The 20,466-nt window shown below is 47.3% G+C and overlaps 1 protein-coding gene across 1 annotated transcript in view; it reads right to left on the reverse strand.

Moving 5' to 3' along the window:
- LOC141943663 (uncharacterized) overlaps positions 1–20,466 on the reverse strand; it is a 104,165-nt gene that overhangs the window by 19,650 nt on the left and 64,049 nt on the right. Inside the window, exons 61-76 of the mRNA XM_074869312.1 lie at positions 19,986–20,030; positions 19,322–19,357; positions 18,960–18,995; positions 18,345–18,404; positions 17,570–17,695; positions 16,793–16,864; positions 16,579–16,614; positions 16,219–16,278; positions 14,322–14,366; positions 12,947–12,982; positions 11,774–11,809; positions 9,241–9,297; positions 8,991–9,062; positions 7,512–7,583; positions 6,944–6,979; positions 206–286 (exon numbers count right to left, since the gene is read on the reverse strand). Coding sequence (XP_074725413.1) covers positions 206–286; positions 6,944–6,979; positions 7,512–7,583; positions 8,991–9,062; positions 9,241–9,297; positions 11,774–11,809; positions 12,947–12,982; positions 14,322–14,366; positions 16,219–16,278; positions 16,579–16,614; positions 16,793–16,864; positions 17,570–17,695; positions 18,345–18,404; positions 18,960–18,995; positions 19,322–19,357; positions 19,986–20,030 — 906 coding nt within the window. The remainder of the gene's footprint in view (positions 1–205; positions 287–6,943; positions 6,980–7,511; positions 7,584–8,990; positions 9,063–9,240; positions 9,298–11,773; positions 11,810–12,946; positions 12,983–14,321; positions 14,367–16,218; positions 16,279–16,578; positions 16,615–16,792; positions 16,865–17,569; positions 17,696–18,344; positions 18,405–18,959; positions 18,996–19,321; positions 19,358–19,985; positions 20,031–20,466) is intronic.

Consider the following 20,466-nt stretch of genomic DNA (forward strand, 5'->3'; position numbering starts at 1 on the left):
AAAACCATGCCAGGATGTGCATTAAAGACTTCTCCAGGTTTAGGGAGCAATTTTGTCTCTCTTCTGGAAAAACTCACCCTGAGCAAGACCCTGACTCTAGTAACGAGGCATGTAGGTTGTGAGAGGAGAAATGAACTTGGGATCATGAAAGGCACAGAGCCTCTTTCTTCCTGCCAAATGAACCATGTCTTTTCCTGCTACTCACTGGCTTCCCCTTCTGCCCCTGAAGACCTCTGTCACCTTTGGCTCCCTTGTTTCCATTCTTCCCATTGAGACCTGCCGCACCCTGCCAGAAAGAGGAGAAAAATTAATTTCTGTGTCAGCTCTTGTAGGGAAAGTGGCTGAGGACAGTCAACAGGATGAAAAATCAATAGTAAGACCTGGGTTGTGTGTTCCCACAGTCAGAGGTCAGAAGTTATGCTAGTACTAGTGACCTGAGGCTGGGATTTAGCACCCACTCCTCATGGGCTTGTAAGCCACTAGCAAATGTAACCTGTAAGTTGACTTATTTATGATTACAGCTTGGTAAATAGAGGCACATGGCAGCTAAAGAGTAGTTCTGGGCCAAGAAAATTTAGATGGTGATGGTTGTGGTTGAAAATAGGAGCAAGGGCATTGAGCAGGCAGCATCACACTGTGAGTTTTGAGGGATGCACACAGTCCTGGGCCATGGGGTCTGCAGCTTCAGACCCAGTCAGTTGAGTCAAGCAGTGCTGGGTGGTGAATTTCCCACTGTTTTGGTAGCAAACTAAAAGCTACTGGAAATGTCTTTTTTTTTTTTTTTTTTTCCCTATTTTGCAGGGCTGCCACAGTCTACTCATCCATTCAGGCCAATTTTGATGGCAGTTTTCAGAACCTGGATGTGAGATGAAATCAGATTTATCCCCACTTGAGACACTGATTGCACAGGGCTCAGCTCACTCAGAGGAGAATGAATTGTCTGTTTAAGCAGATCAGGAGATGAACAAGTGGCATTCTCTACTTGGAATTAATTTGCAGTAGGTTGTTGAAAGGAAACACATTTATTAAAAAAAAATATTTAAAAAATCAGCTGTCAGATTTGTATGCCAAGCAGACTTGTCACCTCTCCAGTTACTACTCCTCTCAGTGATGAACAGACACTTCAAACACGATCACGGTGACAAGTAAACATTCCAGAGACACACAGGTGGGACAGTGCTGTCCCTGACAGTGGGTCAGACTGTGAGGACAGACTCATTACCTTTTCATTCCCAGATATAAAAATTCAGCTCCTCCTCTGGGGAGCATGTTGCTTCTTCAAACCCCTCCCAAACCTTGGCACATTTTACATTTCATAGTGAGAGGAGTATTTGAGAGCCAACCAGGTCCTCCTCCATGGCTCTGCTGATCATGTCTGGGTCAGGTAAAGTCCACATTCCTCCAGCACTGCCTACACTATCAGGCACAAACATCTCGTGCAAGCTCTTTATTTACTAGTAAATAATTATTGACACGATCAATATAAAGTTCCATCTGAGGAAGTAAATGGACCATAAAACCCCCAGCTAACTAGAGTTTCTCTGTTTGCTTGCAAGGACAGTTTGCTTGCTTGGAGGGTAATAAACCTGTTGGTTTGATGGTTAAATCTCACAAGCCGAGGCATCAAGTGCCTGGTGTTTCTGAGATAGATTTGAACTGGGTACAGATCCATCTGGCCAGGGATTTACACACCTGTATCCAAGGGGATGGGCTAAAAGGCTTATCCTTGAGCACTGCCTGATCCTGAAGGAGCCTGACACTAGTTAGAGATTTCCCAATTAGCTTTAATATTTCCCTCAGTTGTCCCTAGTGTCCCCTGTGTCAAGGAGAGACCTTTCCTTGTCTTCCCGTGCTTCCCCACCTGCCCGTGTCCAACTCTCGTCTCTTCTGCCTGCCTTAGATCATGAGGTGCTTCTTGCCCGCTCTTGACCTGAAAGAAGCCCAAATGGCTTTAGGAAGAGTTAAGCTCACAGTATGTGCTGGTAGGCTGAAAGGTAGCTGGGTCTAAGCCATGCCTACTTGGTCCAGTAAACATAAGCAAGTTTTTGACCTGGGTCTTATCTCACTGTAGGTGGACTCCTACTCATCATGGGCTGAAGAGGCTTTGTCATATGGACTAGAAGGTTTATAATAAGGCTTGGACATGACAGCAGGTCTGTCCCTGCTTCAGCTGGAGGGGAAGCAGGTCAAAGAGGTGATGCTTTTCAAGGCCATCTGCACCCAGGACAAGAAAAAGATGGAATAGGAGGGGAAAAAAAAAAAAAAAAAAAGAGGAAGAGGAAAATGTTTGAGCACTAGGCAAGGGAAAGAAGATGAATGGAAATTTGTTCCCTCAGATTTACATTCAGTGTTCTGCCAGGCAAATAAAGGCCGGGCAATAAAAGCTAGTAAAATGGCAGTTTAAAGGCAATTACTGGTGGAGTACTGGAAATGGCTCTTGCTATTTGGTTCTGTTATTAAAGTGTTGCACGAACAGGCTTCATTTAACTGCAAAGACATCAGGTACCACGAAGGCACAGGAACGAAGAGGCTTAGTCATAAGTCCTGAGCGCTGGCTGTGACGCAAAGACATCTTTGAGAAGCGGAGGATCTCTGCTTCCAGGCACAAATTCCCACGAAGCTTTGGGCTGGAGCCAGGGATGAGCCTGCCTTGTCTCCAGGCTCATCATTTCCACTCAGATGAACTAGCTGGGGAGTGAGCTGGGTCACCCTGCGAAAGTGTGAAACCCATCAGCAGAAACGTTGCCCCAGTGGCGTGCCCCAAAAGGATCAATCTGTTTGAAGACACATGTCAAAGGGTGAATGCATTTCCAAACCATGGCGTAGGCTGCAACCTCTGCTAAAAAGTTTCCAACCTCCTGGGTTTCAGTGCTCAATATTTGGTGGGAGTCTCAACCTCACAGTTTCATCTGTGTTTTTATCCCTTCCTTGCTGCGTCTTTTGTCTAGACTGTCCTGCCCACAGTTATTTACTGCAGTCCTGAGCATCCTCCCCAAAAAATCCTTTCTTGGTGTGGGAGCTGCCACTGTTCCTCACAGCCATAATGAGCATTTGTTCTCAGGCACTACATTTCAGAGATGGGTCAGCCTGATACCCTGCTGCAAAACCTCCAAGGTATCCTGGGCAGAGATTTCCACCCATGGCCAGAAGATCTGGCTGACTGACTTCCCTTTGACAAGCCTGGATTCATCAGAAGTGCTCAGGAAACATCAAGACACACTTCCAGGGCAAGAACTTCTTAGGAGATGGATTTTTCCACTCTGAGTGGCCAGGGGCAGCTCTTGTCAAGCCCAAGGCAGACCCCCACACCCCACCTTTCCTATCCTCTGGCTTGAAATGGCCCACTGTTCAGTGTGCAGGAGAACTGGAATGCCATATGGCTTCACCTAAATCCCCGTGCAGCCGATGGAGGAAGGTAGCACTTTCTTGTTGGTACCTCTTCAGAGTTGCCTACCTGCCACTCTTATCTATATCAAGAGCTCTTATGCTCTTAATATCTATGGTAAAGTCAAATTCCTGCTTATAACCATTCTCACACTTACCTGGGTTATAAGGCCTTGATTATCACTTAGTTTTCAGACTCTGCAGAGTGGTGGCTGGTTTTGACTGTAGCACTGTGCTGTATAACAGTGGCAGAAGAGTGTCCTTTAGCCTTCCATCAGCCTTCCTGGACTGGCCGTATTTAGCATCTGATTGTCCTAGTGTTAAGCAGAATCCCCTGACTCAAACTGCAACAGGGGAGGTTCAGACTGGACATTAGGAAAAAGTGTTTCCCAGAAAGAGTGGTCAGAGAGTGGAATAGGCTGCCCAGGGAGGGGGTGGAGTCCCCATCCCTGGGTGTGTCTCATTTGGATGAGATGTGGGGGGATGTGGTGTAGGGGAGAACCTTGTAGAATAGGGCTGATGGTTGGACTTGATGATCCCAAGGGTCTTTTCCAACCTGAATGATTCTGGGATTCTGTGATTCTGGGATTCTGTGACTTGCTCTCACTTTTTGCTTTGACTTCAGGTATACGGTTTTGCTTTCACGTCTTGTGAGCTCCATGGCTCTCAGTGATCAGCGTGGACTGAAAAATCCTGTATTTCTCCCATCCTTCCCCCCCACTGACATGCTGGTGGCTCCGCTCCAGCGTGGGCTTTGGAAGATGTGCTCTGGCAAGCACTGAAGAATGAAGCACATCAGAAATGGTTCTGAGAGCAAAAGCAGAAGGTCCAGGGAGGTGGTGCATCTCCCACCCTCTGGGTAAGTTGAGTGGGATACCCTGGGAATAAGCACATGGTTGTGTAGGTGGTGTTACCACAGAGACCCTGGCTTCCTCGGTTATAGGGCAAGGATCCACAGGCTGCTGGCTAAATCTAGAGCCGAGCTCACAAGAGGAGGTGAACAACTCTGAACAACTTTTTGGTCCAGTGAGGAGGACTGCAAACCAGGATGGAAAGGGCCAAGGAACACTGCTAATTGTAGACCCTGGAAACCCAAAATAGAGAGTAATGGCAAGAGAGGGGAAGAAGGGCATTCGTAATAGAGCTTTAGGGAGAATAATGGGTTAATGGCCCGGTATAATAATGCGGCATGAGAAATAAAGAAGAGGAGCTGGAAGCCTTAATACATGATCAAGATGATGACTTCATAGGCATAACACAGACTGCAATATTAATATAAAAGGGTGAAGCATGGCAGGAATATCAATGTAAAAGAGCACAGTGCTTTTAGAAAAGAGGAAAAAGGAGGAAAAGGTGTCCAAAATATCAAGAATGCACTCATATGCCTTGAGGTCCAGTCAACTAGATCCATTGAAATTCTCTGGGAAATGATTACAGGGAGAAGACACAAATTCTGTCAACTTGGTTAGGAACTCCTACAGATCACCAAATCAAAAGAAGTAAATGGATGAGACTTTTTACAAGCTGGTTAAATTACTCAGAGTGGATTCAGTGGGACAGAAAAGGACCAACCAATGTTTGCAATGAGCTGGTGGCACTTTATTGATATGAAAGATGGAATTAGAGGGAGCTGAAGGAAAATGAGAACTGCTAGCCACTACCCTTAAGACTTTGCATAGGACAGATCTGCTACAGGTAGACTGGTCCAAGCAGTGTCTGTCTTCAAGAAAAGGGAAGAAGAGGACTTGGGGAATGATAAATGAGACAGCCTAGCCTACCTTTCTGGAATAACTTGGGGAAAAAATAATCAAAGTATCTGGGAGCACTTAGAAGATAAAGTGAGACCTGGGTTGTGAAGAACAAGTCAGATCAGGATGTAGCACCCTAACACAGGTGTCTGAAATAAATGATGTGAATCATGGGCTGAGAGCACCCTAAAGATGCCAATAAACCAAGTCTGCACATCGCTCGCTCGGATGTGGAAAGTGAACATGGCAGACATCTAACCTGAGGTCAGATGAATTTCATCTAGGATGTCGTATATCAAGGCTCTTCCAACAAGGCCCCAGCTCTGATCTGACTTTTGCAATTTTACAAATTTAATGAAGGGCCAAAACCAAGCTCTATTATCTCAGTCTAGCTCCAAGCACAGCACAGATAGCATTAACCTGCACCAGTAGAATCCCTAAATATTTCCAAAAGAAAGATTACTTAGCTTTCCTCCAATATTGATTGAGAAGATAACACTTTCTGGTAGTTAACTGTATTATGTGCCAACCCCCATGGGTGCTGGTAGAAAACAGCAAATCATCCAACCGTGACTGGATGGTTGCTGGCCAGGATGGTGGAGTCCAACTGTGCTTCCTTTGCACTCAGCAGCCTCAACAAACGTCTTCGCTTTACTCCTGCGCTACTACTGGTTGTCACCTATGGATTCAGGTGTTCACTACAAAACAATTTCAGAAATGAACTCGATCCAATGCCTACGTGCGGTGATGCTAGATGCTGATGTCTTACAGCACATTACAGCCTCATTGCTTTGGCAAAGTGCTCAGAAGGTTGTTTACAATTAGGCGGGGGTTGAAATACTTAATTGAATGAAGGCCTTTTTCTCAGTGAGCAATTACCAGTCTGGATTATGGGCTTGTAAATAGTTACACAGCCATGATCAGTAATCAGCAGGCAGCGCTGAATGGCTGTGGAGCCTTCAGAGCAACAGATAGTTGCTGAGAATCACCCACTCACACAAAAAGAGGCATAATTGGGGAATAGGTCAAGAAAATACTGATATTTCTTATTGCAAAAAAACAATTGAATACTCTTGTATTTGTATGGTCTGAGAAAAAGTCCCAGTCGTCTTTTGGTGTTCCCTCCCCTCTTATTCCTTCCTTGCCCAGGTGAAAAGAAATCAGTGGGGACTTTTTTGCTTTGGACAGCCTTGGAGACCATTTTTTCACTTGGGGTTTCTTGCAAGTGAAATGGTGAAGTTCAAAAGCATGTAAACACTTTTGCAAATCAAATTTCTTCTTTTTTTTTCCTTTTTTTTTTTTCCCAACAATTACAATTTGTCAGGAAACAAGGTGAACTTAGAGATTATCCAGATCCTCCAGCATAACTGTTTCCCCTCTGACCAGCAACATGCACCCACTGAGAGCTGAGAATAGCCACTTGTAGTCCAGTCTCTTAAGGATATATACATTTCTCATGGGATAGACAACCTATAGTCATAATTTGAACAGGAAACATCACCTGTTCATGTCTGGCAATGTCCCTTAATACACTAAAGGCATTAAAAATAATAAATACTGCATATTTCACACGTCCCTTAGTGCAAAATACAACATCCTATTAAAACATACCTCTGGCTGTGGTCCCCCATGCCCACCACTGGTTTTCCAGCAAAGCCTCTTTGAATGTGGGCTTTGTGGAGCAGCATTGAGCCAGCATCACCTCATCCCACCCCGCAACCCACACACATGGCTGTGGGGATAGGACCAGCAGTGTGAGCCCAGCTCTGTGCCCAAAACTTTCAAAGGCAGAGAAACATGCTCCAACTCACGGCAGAGCCTGGCAAGCCTGGTTCTCCTGGGTCCCCCTGCAAGGAAAGCGGTGATGAGTTACCACAGTAAAGAGCTGCACTTCTTCTGGAAATGGGGATTGCTGTAGGAGATACCTACAGCTGTGGAAGAGGAGACAAGAGGACCTTTGGGGACGCCTCTGCAGAAGCAGCTGGAATGGATAGGTAGGATACCCCAAACATCTCAGCTGGGCAACTAAATGGAGCCCCACAATTCTGTTGACTATAACTGGAGCTTAGAGAGTAGTTCACACTCATGCCTGAATTTCACATTTCAGCGAGCCATTATTGACCATTTTAGTCCAGAAAAGATGCCAGAGGACTCTGCTGCTTTACAAAATGGGAGAAATCTTTAGGGCTCTCCTGGAAAAGCGCAGCTACTTCTGCTCTCTGGTAGCCCCGCACCATTTCAATCAGCAATATTGGAGAGGGAATGCAGAATTATATTCTGTGAGAAAACTCTGACAGGATTTTACACATCAGTTCTTGTGTGATTTTACACATCACTTCTTGCAGGGAATGCTTTAACATAAGTGTTCACTGTACTCACCTTCTGCCCCACCGGTCCTCTTGTTCCGAAAAGCCCCATCACTCCCTTGGAGCCAGCTTCACCTTTGACTCCCTAAAATTTTAAAATCCCTGTCAAATACATTTTGAGTACCTACTGCTCTTGAGTGACCCCCGCCCTGAGAGAGACCAGTAGAAAAACCCACGGAGATGGCAGAGAGGATGACAAAAAGTGCTGTGTCTATAGCAGACTTCAGCTCCAGGGAGCCCAAAGTTCTGTATGGCAGCCAGGGCTAGAAAGCCACCAGCTGCAGAACGGCTTGATAGAAATCTCAGTGAACTGTCCCGTAAAAAAGTTGGTGCCCAGTTAGAAGGACTGAAGAAAAACAAGCAGAAAAGGGTCTCAAAGCCTCTGGATGAGCTGCCTCCTTGCAAACACTCAAGTACAAGACCCTGCTGGACTTACTGTTGGTGGAGATACTACTCTGGGGCTCCATCCAAAGTCACTCAGATATTCGGCCAAGAGGTGTTCGTGCTTTAGGAGTTGCTTACATATTATTTTTTTATTAGAAAGCAATCTGACAGATATCATGTATGGGCTTTCATCTGACTTAAAAAAAACCAGGTACCATCCATGGGAGCATCTTCATGGGTTTCCTTTTACAGTAGCTGGGGACCTAAGCAAGGGCAATCCATTGTGGTAAGGACACAATTTGCCTCTTCACAAGGGACATGCCCACACTGGGTCAGGCAGTTCCCACCCCGAACTACACTGATTGTACAGGTCCCCGTGGGATATAACAGGATGTCTAGCTCAGGCAGCGATGCTGCTGTTGTAGATAGTTATATTTATTCAGCAGAGTCCCTATCCTGGGTCAGACTTCTGGAGCAAAAAGCATTAACATAATATGAAAATAGGTATGATTAGTACACGGAGATTTAATCTGTGACTCAGTCTGAGAGTGGGAGAGTTACGTGATTCCTCCCAGCAGAGTGGTGATGGGTTGAGACCTGAGACCTCCACAGGGTGCTCTTAAAGAGCAAAGGCAGATGGAGGACCAGGCGACTTGCTCTGCCACCACCCAGGAACAGCCCTGTGTGAAGAACAGGAGCAGAGGAGCCAACCAAGCCTTAACAAGAATGCCACAAGAGCTGCAGGGTTTGAAGAAGCACAGCCAGCTCTTGGAGGGAGAGGGAGATGTGGGACTCTTACAGTCCTGCAGTAATTGAATAGTCACTGTTCCCAGAGTGATCCTGTACCACAGACATGGTCCCAAAACTACAGACCTGACACCTGGTAATCTTGTTCCCAAGCCCCAACCCAACATCCTCCTCTCCCCTTCTGTGGTAAATGCTGGGCGAGTGTGTCCTTGCACTGTGTTTTCCAGCAAGCACATTGGAAGGGAGGATGCATGTGGCATATTGAAAAGCTTTTTTCCCACAGATGCAGAGATATTGGTCCCTTCCTCACACAACCAGTGACCTTTTTTTGTCTCTCTCAGTCACTTCGGGAGGTTCATACCTTTTCTCCTACAGGCCCATCCTCTCCCTTCTCGCCTTTGTCTCCGTCAAAACCCGGCAGACCCCGTTCGCCCTGAAAGGTAAAACAGAAATTAGTGGATTGTGCCTCTCTCCTGGAAGAACCCGGCTCTCAATCACTGGCTCTGGACCAAAGTTCTGGTTCTCAGTGCTTATCCCAAGCTGTGCTTGGTGCTGATGCCACCAACAGTGGGAAAGGAACAGATTAAAAAGTCAATAAGAGTCAAACTTACAGGATCTCCTTTACTGCCTTTATAGCCCTGGGGTCCAAAAATAGTCATGGGCTCACCCTAGAGAAAGGAGACACAGATGTCGACATCCAGTGATCCATGAACTCATGGGTCCCACTGGATGGAACCGCACTTGCTATGATGGGCAGAATGGTAATTCACGCATCTGCAATGAAGGTAAGCATTTCCCAAACTGTGGTCCATATGCTGGGGAAGGAATGTGTGCTCCACAGCACAACATTAATTGTTAAGGTTAGTTACCCTTACTAAATCTGGATGATGAACATGCACAGAAAACTACAAGAAGTCCCAAGATTGGAGAGTGCCTTCTTGCTCCAAAAAATGTTGGGCCCCACTGGCATTACCACAGTCTAAATGTCATAGCTGGAAATGGAGCTATGCATCGCGTGACCCTGAGGTTCAATTCTTGCTCCAAGGCTGTCAGTGGTGGGACAGGTTCATCTCTGACATGGTGGCTTGGCTCCTTTGTCACTGTAGGTCACTCAGGATGTCAAGGTTTGCAACTCAGGTGTGGGAGCTGACCACAGGCAGAATGGTGAATGGGTCTACTCATGGTGTCCTGATTTATGAACCAGAGTTGGAGTTAAGGAAGGGGAGTGGCACTTAGGGCACCCCTCAGAGGTAGTTTTTGGAAGGTCAGATTCCCCAAACTGTCATCCTGAGAGAGTCAGTAGCTACAGGCATGCAGTAACCCCATGGACATATCCATGGCAAGTCTATTTATCAGCTCAGCAGCTGAGGAGGAACATTGTGCTCCTCAGAGAGTGAAGAAACTGCAACAAGGCTATTCCCATGCAAGAAATGGCTCTGCTCTGGCAAAGCGATCGTTGTGTCTCCAAAGTGGTGATGCTGTCCACAGTTTGGAATGAAGAGGGGTGAAGCCAGCTTCTAATGGGCAACTGTAGCCCATTTGAAAAGGACTCCCTTTGCACCAGCTCTCTTCAGTGTTGCAAACATCCCTGTTTAGGGTGACAGTGCATTGCTGCTGGAGTCTTAACAACCACACATCAATCAATACTCCCCAAACTCTGAAAATACTTTGCAGTTTATCCAACCATCACCATCATCAGAAGACCCTGATCAAATTCTGTATACCCTCCTGCTTCCCTGCTCTGGAGGATCTCTAACAGAGACAGGATGGGGCTCAATCAATTTTGGGAACAAAAAGGAGAATAAAGATCCTGTAGTTTAATCCAATACATAGCACAGGCCCTGGGATTCATGCAGTTACTCCTGTATTGATCAAGGGAGAATTAGAAAGAAAGTTAAGTTGCAATCGTGTGGAACAAACCCAAGACAATTATTCCCCGCTCTCCTGTTTTATCTCGCACTCCACCTTATATATTATTAAGGTATTCTTTGGAAAATACATTACAATTCCTTCAGCTTGGAAAGTGTTCTGGGGCCTCTTCGCGAAGCAGATTAAGAATTCATTTGTCTCTGGAGCGAGTCCCCTTTGAAAGCAGCTTCCTCAGAGACAAATCGGCCTTAATCATTTAATACTGCATGACTCAAAGGCAGGATCGTCATGTAGGTTTTCTAAAACTCATTTTCTAACAAGCCATTTCAGCCAGGAAGGAAGTTAACAAAACACTGGGCAGAAGTTCAGCATTTTCTGTGCATTTTCCAGAAGCGCTTGGGGAGTTATTTTCGCATTACCTTCTATGAGCCAGCTCAGGCTTTTTAAGATTGCAGTATGCTTTGGGGTGAGCTGGTTATACCAAAATCAGTGGAAATTTTCTTCCTCCCTTAATTCACAGGAGGCATTTTGTGCCCCAAGCAAATAGGGGGGAAAAAAACCCCAACTTTTTTTTTGTTTTGTAGGATCCCATCAAAACTATCACACAAGCTCAACTTGGAGCGGTGTGTCCAGTGCAAGGATGGCATCAACAAAGTGGATTGAAACTGGTTGGAGACCCCCAAGAAGAGGGGGACATCTACATGTTGTCTTCCACTACCTATGTAGGTGTACAACGTAGAGAGGATGGACTCAGGCTCTTCTTGGAGGCACACCGTGAAGGGACAAGTTGCAACAAGGGAAACTCCTGTTAGACAGAAGGAAAAACGTCTTCACCCTCAGGGTGGCCAGATGCCTGAGCAAGGACACACACAAGGCCCTGAGCCTCAAATCTTGAAGATTTCATTGGCAGTGGGATCTTGATAAGGCACATGGATGGTACTGCACACAACACCATGGATTGAAAGTAGGATTGAAAGTAGGATTGAAAGTCCTCTTCAGTGAAAGACATTTGCACCCATCATTTGGGAACCTTGCTCAGCACTCCACGCTGGGTGGGCTACACTCACCCACATGTAACGATATGAATCCTATAGAATCACTAAAGCCCCAGATATTTGAAAACACATATAAATATTTTTTTTATCATTTATGCCTCTACCTTGTAAGATCACTAACTCATTTAAATAACTGTCCATCTGTTCACTGGTAACTATAAAATCCTGAAAACCTTTTACCCCATCTGCCCCAGAAAATCACAATCTGGAATGTCCTTACTCTTTCTCCCTTGGGTCCCAGAAGTCCCCGATCACCCTGAACACAGGAAAGAAAAAAGACAGTGAGTGATTCCCTTTTTTACTCATGCTTCTTGTGTTGTTCAGTCCACTGATGTACACTCCAAGCCACTAAGATCTATTACAGTTGGAAGTCAGTTCCTCTGGGCATGCTCCAAAATGATTAGCTTACCACAAGAGATTGTGTACAACTAGAATTTATTGCATTGACAAAAAATAAAGACCCAGAGGACTGAAGTGGTTTGCCTGACTCCATGCTCAGCGCATCCATGATGCGGAGCTACTGCTGGATTTTGACCTCCCAATGGGATGCAGCATCTCTGTGCTGCAGGGACGTGCCTACACTACATCTAGGGTGGGATGGCATCCTACATAATACAGGATTTCCCAAATTTCAACCTCAAATTGGCATGAGAGTGTATGAAATAGTAGCTGTTCCTGAAGTTTTTTATAACAGGCATGGTACATGAGACTGAAGGACTCATTCCTGATGGCATCTTGTAACCTTCTCCAGTGCTCAAGACTGGTGTGGTGACAGCAGGAGAAGGGGGAGGCTGCAAGGACAAGGTGGGGACAGGCTTTAAAACTGCACTTGAACTTCTGAGTGGCAGAGCTGTATGTGGGTTTCTCCCCTGGTGTCCCATTTCACATTCCTTACATCTGGGGTGCAGTTCTCAGTACTGCACTTCCCAAGGGTGGCAAGGGGGATGTAGCAGAAGGAGACCGAGGGGACTCCTGCTCACCGATGCAAATGAAAGGGTATGTGCTGCCTGGTGGGCAGTCATCATCCTGCTGATGCTGTAGGACACCTGCTCCCTAGCTCTCTTCCCCCAACCCTGCACATTTGGGGATTAACCAGAGCATACCAGGGGTCCTTCTCTGTCCAGACTCCCAAATTTCCTTCCACAGAAGTCCTGGGCATGCATAAAGATGGCATGCACCTTCATGTCAGCCCAGCCATTACAGAGGGCTGCTAATGCCACTTTATGCTTCCACACACTGATTGAGGTCCCCTCCCAGTTCGAGCCCAGAAGATGCTGGGATTATCCCTGCTGTTTTAACAGGGGCATCAGTAGTGTGGGCTGCTGCAGAGAAAGGCTCCCCACAATGGTGCCTTCCTTCAAGGCACTGCATAGATAAAATAACTGTTGCTTACTCTTTCGCCTTTCACACCCGGCAAGCCTTTTAGACCCTGCAAGAACATAAAACAACATGTGAAGATAAATACTAGCAGGGGCAAGGTGTTATGAAAGAGCAGCCTCCACTCAAAGGCAGAGCTGCCTCCAAGGATGGGCTTCACCATGGAGAAGCTGCTGGTAGGACTGGCACAGGAGCCTCTACTCTTCTTTCCTTCCCCTGAGAGCAATTTGGGGAGGAGTGAATCACACTGGTGCAAATAGAAAATTTAGCCTTTAGCTTCTGCCCACCATTGAGTCTAGGGCAAAACTCAGGATCTTTTGGCAGATGTATAAATTTAACCAACCTTCCCCATTTTGCAAGCATTGTACTGATTTCCATACCCTTAACATTAACGAGAGGCAGCTCCCACCTCTCACAGAGCGTAGGGGAAGGGTTGCTCCCAGAGGACTCCTCCTAGGCGAAGGTGATGGGGATCCCCAGATGCCCCCAGGGCAGGTCAGAGACCCTGGAGACAGAGCCAGGATGGGAACCACATGTGGAGAGCTGAAAAGCCATGGTGGTTACCCCAGGTGTAACCCATTTGCAAAACTGGGGGCTGGTGACCTCCCATGAAAATGGAGAGAGGTGGCACCTTCCACCTGCAGAACTGGCAGCTCATCACAGGGGTAGGCATGGACAGGATGGATGAGGAGGAGACAGCACAGACATTTCTCAAAGGGCACAAAACCTGGGCTTTTCCATCCTCCTGTGCCCTGCACTGCTGCTCTGACCACTGGGACACATCAGGCCTTCGTGGTGTAAGGGCCAGTCTTGCTGAGAATCAACTCTTCAGGGATCAGATCCCAGGGTGAAACCTGGTACTGCAACCACTCTGGGCCTTCTGAGGAACTTCATAAAGGCTCATCCTGCTTGTAGTAACAGATTCATTCCATTAGAGATAATAGCCTAATAAATAGCCTAATAAATAAAAAGGTGTTTGTCAAAATACTGGCTGTGATCTGCGTCTCCCCTGACTCAGTCTCCTATCAGCGAAAAGGGAATTTACAACAGAACAAGACCCTGAAATTCACGCAGGCAAGCAGACCTGACAAAGAACAGAGACAGTGATATTTCAGGCGGACTTCAAAAGCAGCCTGTAGATGAGTCAGCCAAATGGACAAGAGCATAAAGCAATTGTGCTCTGCATGACACCTTATGTCTCACAGCTGCCTACAGGATTTACACTCATTCATCCTGACACAACATCAGAATTCAGGTTCCCAAAGTCTTTACTTTTCACTGAAAGCATCAACCCATTTATTTTTTTTCATTGCTCATGGGGATTTTGCCAGCCCTGGGTCCACCGTTGTCCATGCTGTAAAATCAGCTCTCCATGCTATTTTAACACTCACCATCATGCCAGTGGGGCCCCGGACTCCCACGATGCCCTCGTCACCCTGTTAAGATGGAGAGGGATAGTGATGGCCATCAACAAAGAGAAATGCAACATGCGCAGTCCCAACTCTTCAAACCATCCCACTGGGGACAACAGGAATTAAACATGCAGAAGCCCAGATCCTCGAAGGAGTTTTCCAACCTTTTCACTTATACCTCCAGCAGGTGCCTTAGTGCTCCGATGGATCTGGCTCAAAGAGCCTAAAGGGCTTGAGATCATCCACATGTCACTGCAGGTAGACAATGCAGCGCTTAGAGAATAATGCTTTGGTCAGACTGAAGCTTCAAGCTTCAGCTTCTCCTCAGTCCCTGAGAGAAACAGGCATTTGTGAGATGATCTGCACATGATTTAGGATGATATAAATCACTCCAGAAAGGTGTCTCTTCCTCTCTGTTGGTATAGAGAGATCCTGGAAGGACTAGCTCAGAAGAAGCCATCTGAGGCTGGATGACCTGTTGTGTCCCTCCCCAGGATGTACTTACAAAGGCATGTCCAACAAGGGACAGAGGTCTGAGATGTTCCTGGGACACAGAGATTTCTTCCCCCCAATTAGAGGGCTCAGTAGTTTTAGGCGCATTCATAACTCATTGCTGAACATGATTTCAGCAGGACTCACCACAATAAGTAAGGTAGCCAGGAATTCACCTGGAACTCATACAGAAGGAAGAGGCCACCAGTCAATGGCTCAACGGTAAACTGTGACTTTAGAAACCAATGTGAGGTTTATCTTCGTGCCCAGCTGTGGTTTCCAGATGCTGCAGATCTTGTTCTGAGCCTCCCTTTAAGTGTGCTATTGGCTTCTTACAAACCTTGCTATGAGGGGTAGCTGTGCTGGTGGGTACATGAAGTCCTTTTATGACCTCTCTAGGTAGATCCTACAAGACTTACCTGTCTTCAAGATGCCTAGATGTAGGCATCGTCCTGTGAAGCCAAATTTAGATCTCTCACATAAAGCCAATATAATTTGAGATTCTGTGATTCACTTTAGATTTATGCTGGAGTCAGAAGAGCAGAAACATTATTTCATCATTTCCTTCAGATAATGAAGCTTGAGCGAGGTTTACCCCAGACCTTTCACAGCTGTTGACATTCTCATTAAGTGTTTTGTCTCAGGGGCCTCACTGAACAGTTCTGCTGGCAGATGGGGTGTTTGTCTAAATGGATTGCAGCATAAAATCAGTTTATTTGTGGAACAGCCACAGAAGCAGCAAATTGAAACATGGCCTCTGATTACGACTCAGGAGGGTCTCCCTGGGGTCTTTATCAGAAGGAGACCAAAACTTCTCAGCAGCATGAGGAAAAGTGAACATTATTGCTCCAAGGATGATGGGAGCTGGTTTCCCTCTGCCGGGACAACAAGGAGGGAAGAGGGGAGTGAGGATAAAAAGGTTGGAAGCAGATTTCTGAATGAGCTTGCAGGTAGCATGCCCAAAACATACAAAACCGAGGTGGTTCCTCAGCGAGCTGCTAGGATGAAAACATGCAGACGTAGGGGTGTAGATATTGCCTCAATGCTCCCAACTAGCCAGTGAGAGCACAGCCAACACAGTTAGTGGGGCAGGATTCACTCGGCCATGCAGTTAGCCAGTGTGACCTGCAATGCTTGAGGGTGTCTAATTACGGAGAAGATGCTAATTGCAACCTGTAGACAGATTCTGGTGAGTGCCAGCTCAGCTGGGCATAACAGTGTCCATCACCTCCTAATCTGGCTGATGGAAAATTAAGGAGAGCTCTGAAATCAGCCCTTTGGACATCTTCTAAGATGGGTGAGTGGGAGGTGATGGTATAAAGCTGCCTCCAAATGAGGGTAGGCTGCAAGAAGCCAAGCCAGGAACATTTATGGAAGGACCTACCTGAGGGCCAGGCAGTCCACGAGGACCTCTTGGGCCAGCTGCTCCAATGCCGATTTCTCCCTGCAAAACAGAGAACCCCAGAGGTCTCATTCGGAGCAAGAACCCTACATCCATGATTGCTGATTAGTTTGGCCATGATTTAAAAGTTAGAGAGAGTCAGGAGACTCACTTCCATTGACTTTCTGCTGCTTTCTCTGGAGAAAGCGCCAGCCACCATGGGGAAGAAGGGCATGAGGGTGAAAGACGGATGAAGGGGTTGGATGGGGCCAGGGATAAGGAGCCAGGGGAGGGCAGTGTACTGTTCCATTGCCACCCCAGGAGCTCAGCTGCTTGTGACCTGCCTGACAAGTTGGTACTGACCTTGTTGCCTTTGGGTCCAGGTATCCCGGGAATCCCCTGTAGGGCAAGGAAAACAAAATAGAAGGGAGGACTTTGCTTTGCAAGTCCTCAATGCTTTCCTGTCCCAGTGCTCCAAGAGGGTGAAAGCACACCCAGCCCAGGTACCAGGGCCTCAACTTCCCCTCCGAGCCATCCCTCTGATGCTCAAAAGGCACAGAGACAGTGTACAAGTAACCTCTTTTCCTGGGGATCCTGAGGGTCCTGTGGGCCCAGCAAATCCATTCCGTCCTCTCTTCCCACGCTCTCCCTTGAAAACAAAATTCTTTAAGGAGGAGAACACCCTGATGGGAAAAATCCTGCTTTCACCCATCCAGACAGAAAGCTGGTGCCCCCAGGGGTTCCCTGCACTGGCAGCAAGCAGGAGGAATAGACTCCTTGTGCGCACCTCTTGTTGTTGAGGAGAGGGGACTCAAGCTACACCGAGACCCTGAGTTTAGTCACACTGCTGTCCCCCACTCCAACTCCAGCTAAGCCTCCATGTCCCTGCAATAAGACTTACTCATTGCTCCCTCTGTTCCCAGGGGCTAATGACCCCAAAACCCTTTCTGTCATCTCCTGTGCTATCACCACCCCTTTTCTTCCCAGTTGTCTCATCAAGTCACATCACTAAATTTAAAAGAAGAACAGGTCCCCACCCTGCTTGAAGCTCCACTGTTTCGTTTTTGTTTTTTTTTTTTTAACTTGAAGGACATCCCCCTGCACCAAATCTTTTGGACACTTTTTTCCCTAAAAACATCACTTGGTCTAATAAATGTTGTTACCTCTCCGTTTTCAACCAGGCTTTGCTCCTGTTTTTCTTCACTGACTGTGTATAGGCTCAGGGTCTGGAGACCTGTATAGGTGGGGACTTGACCCACAGCAGGCATCCGACATAGACAGTCTCAGTAGGGCCATCGTTGTTCTCACCTCACCTATCACAACACATGCTGTCTCCTCACTGCACACCACCTACCTTCTGTCCTGGCATCCCGGGCAGTCCTGGAGCCCCTCTGTCCCCCTGTGAGCCAGGGGTGCCGGCATTGCCACGAATGCCCTGGATGCCCTGAGCTCCTGGAGGTCCTGGGGCCCCTGGCTCACCCTGTTGAGTGAATGACAAGGAATTTGGATCTTAAGTGGGATTAACTGACCCCTTAAAGGTCCTGGAAAAAGCCTGGGGTGTATCCTTGAATTCACATGACCAGTACACAGAACTGGGGATACCTCCACCAGCCCTGGTCCATAAGAGAGGTCCTAGGGCTGGAGAAGGGCTGTACCATGGCTTGCTAAGCAGGGAGCCCTTACCTGCAGACATTCAGAGCTCTCCAGTGAATTCAAACCCTACAGACCTGCAACATCCCAAGGGATCACAGAAACACATCTGTGCTGAGAGCACAATTCCCCAGATTTTTTTCACAGCTTGATCTAGCTGAAGATGTCTCTGCTCACTGCAGGGGTATTGGACTAGATGACCTTTAAAAGTCCCTTCCAACCCAAACCATTCTATGATCTATTATATTTATGCTCTGGACTTCATCTGCTTTGAAATGGCCCTTTGGAGGACACAGAGTACTCCCTCTGTCCCAGACCCATGTCACAGTGCTCCTGCCTTCCCAGGCTGGGACTGGCTTTGGTGCTTTATCTTTGTAGCCACAGCCAGTGCTCAATAACTGGTGGAAAGCAAAGACTACAAAGAGAAAGACTCAGAAAAAAACAAGTGAGATCCTATCTAGAAGAGAAGAAAGGCTTACCTTAAATCCGGGTGGCCCAGCCTGACCAACGGGACCTCTAAACCCAATTCCTGGTTCTCCCTGTGAAGAGAAGAAGGTCAGGAAAAATCAAGATCACTCCTTCCATTGTGGGCCCATCAAAATGAGGGCTTGCTTCATGCTGTTCCCTGGACACCCAGCTGAAGTCCCTCAGAGCTGATCCTACATTGAGGGTTTCTACAGAGCCCTCTAGAGGGCTCTCCTCTAGATGATGTGAAGTCTTATCTGACCTGGAGAGACAAAGCTGCTGAGAGCAATTAAACAGCTTTAGAAAAGAGGGAAATGAGTTGCAGGAATATTACTGGAGGTGGTATCAGAGGACTCTGGGAGAGACTCTCACCTTTTGACATTACTTATTTATAAGGTGAGTGTCCTGTCTATGTGAGCCATCTGGAGTCCCTCCCTAGTCAACAGAGAGATGCTGGGTCCCCAGTGAGCAACTGGCCACACAGCCCACATCTTAAGATGGGACACCTGGACACCTCTCCCTGAGATTTGGGAGGTTAGGTATAGCAAAAGGAGGAGGGAGAGCAGGAGGCAAGCTCTCAGGGTGTAAGAAGAGACACCCCTGATGGCAGTACCAACGTTGTTCTTTACCTTTTGACCATTTTCACCCCTGTTTCCTTTGGTGCCCTGTGAAATAAAGAGACAGTTACCAAGCCTGTGCAAGAGGTCTTGAGAAGTACCACCTCAGTGCAACCCTGAGCAAGAGCAAAGGTTTCCAGTTGTGCTCATAGCCTATGGCAGCATGGAGCAAATGGTCCCTCTGACCCCCACCTCTTTTCCCCAGAGGAGGTGGGCAGTGACTGCATGACCGAGGAAGAGCCAAATGCCCTAACACAGAGTCACGCTGCTCCCAGGAAGGAGATGGAGTATTGGCAATCTCCAATTCTGGATTTGGGTCACTTAGCTGATAACGCTGTCTTGCTCCAACTGCTGATACCGACTCCACAGCTCACCTTTTCTCCAGGTTCCCCCTTCTCCCCAGGCTGCCCCTGCAAGACAAAAACCAGCCACCTTCCAGCCACCTCCCCTCTGTCCCTCCCTTCTCATGCCCATGTCCCCAGGATGCTGCACCACACAGGTGTTTAAATGGTAGCCCATGTGAAGTACCCCTTCCCCATCGGGCTGTGCCTTTTAATAACAACCCTGCCTTGTCTGCCTTTCTCCTGAATATCTGGGTCCCAGCACCCTCGATCTACCACTTGACTCCTACAAGCCTTTGTTACCAGAAGTGTTCATGAAATTGTGTTTTGTGTGGCCCTTCTTCCATCCCTGTCCTCGTCCCAGGGCTGGATTTTGTTTGCCTGTCACCTGGTTTAGTTCACTGATCCAGCAGAAAATGAACATCAGAAAACCCCCCTGAATTTTGGCATTTACTCCTGAGTGCGTGGCAGATGCGTGTTAGCATTGCTAGAAGGGAGGGAACAGAAACACACAGCCAGGTTCAGAGATAAAGGGGGGAGTGTGGCAATCCCAATTTATGTCAGCACAGTCGCCCATAGGCCCTGGATGTCCTCTCCATCAGCATGTCCCCAGCTGCCTTTCCCTTTCCAGACCCTCTTAGCACAGAGAGCCTTCTTCTAGTCTCAGAGGCTCAGGCCAGAAAAGTGCTATTGCTACCTTTTCTCCTTTGTCTCCACGGACTCCTGAAGCTCCAGTTTCTCCCTGGAAAACAACAGGCAACCCCTTCAATTGCAAACATGCACTGCAACAAGGAATTTTTCCTTCCCTCTATGGACCAGGTGGGTGCTGCCCTCATTCCTGCATCAGTTTTTGGCAAACTCTGTGGAGGAGCCCCTCATTTCCACCACTTACATTCCCAGACCAGATTGGGGATGTCCCTGACCCCATCCCTTCTATCCTGTGCAGTGAAAATGCAGAGAGAGGAAACAGAAATCGCAGAGAAAGGGTCAGATATGAGTGGTAAGCTGAGCCCCTGGATGCTGCAGATCTTAAAGGATGAATTTGAGGGAGACAGGAGAGGTCCACAGAGAATGAAAGTACTGAGGATCCCCAAAACACAAAACCAGCTGCGAAACCTTCAAGCCTGGAATGTCTGCTCATTACCTATGGCCAAAACTGTTGATTACTACCTCTTGAA

Source organism: Strix uralensis, chromosome 5, assembly GCF_047716275.1.
Source record: "Strix uralensis isolate ZFMK-TIS-50842 chromosome 5, bStrUra1, whole genome shotgun sequence".
Classification (NCBI taxonomy): Eukaryota; Metazoa; Chordata; class Aves; order Strigiformes; family Strigidae; genus Strix; species Strix uralensis.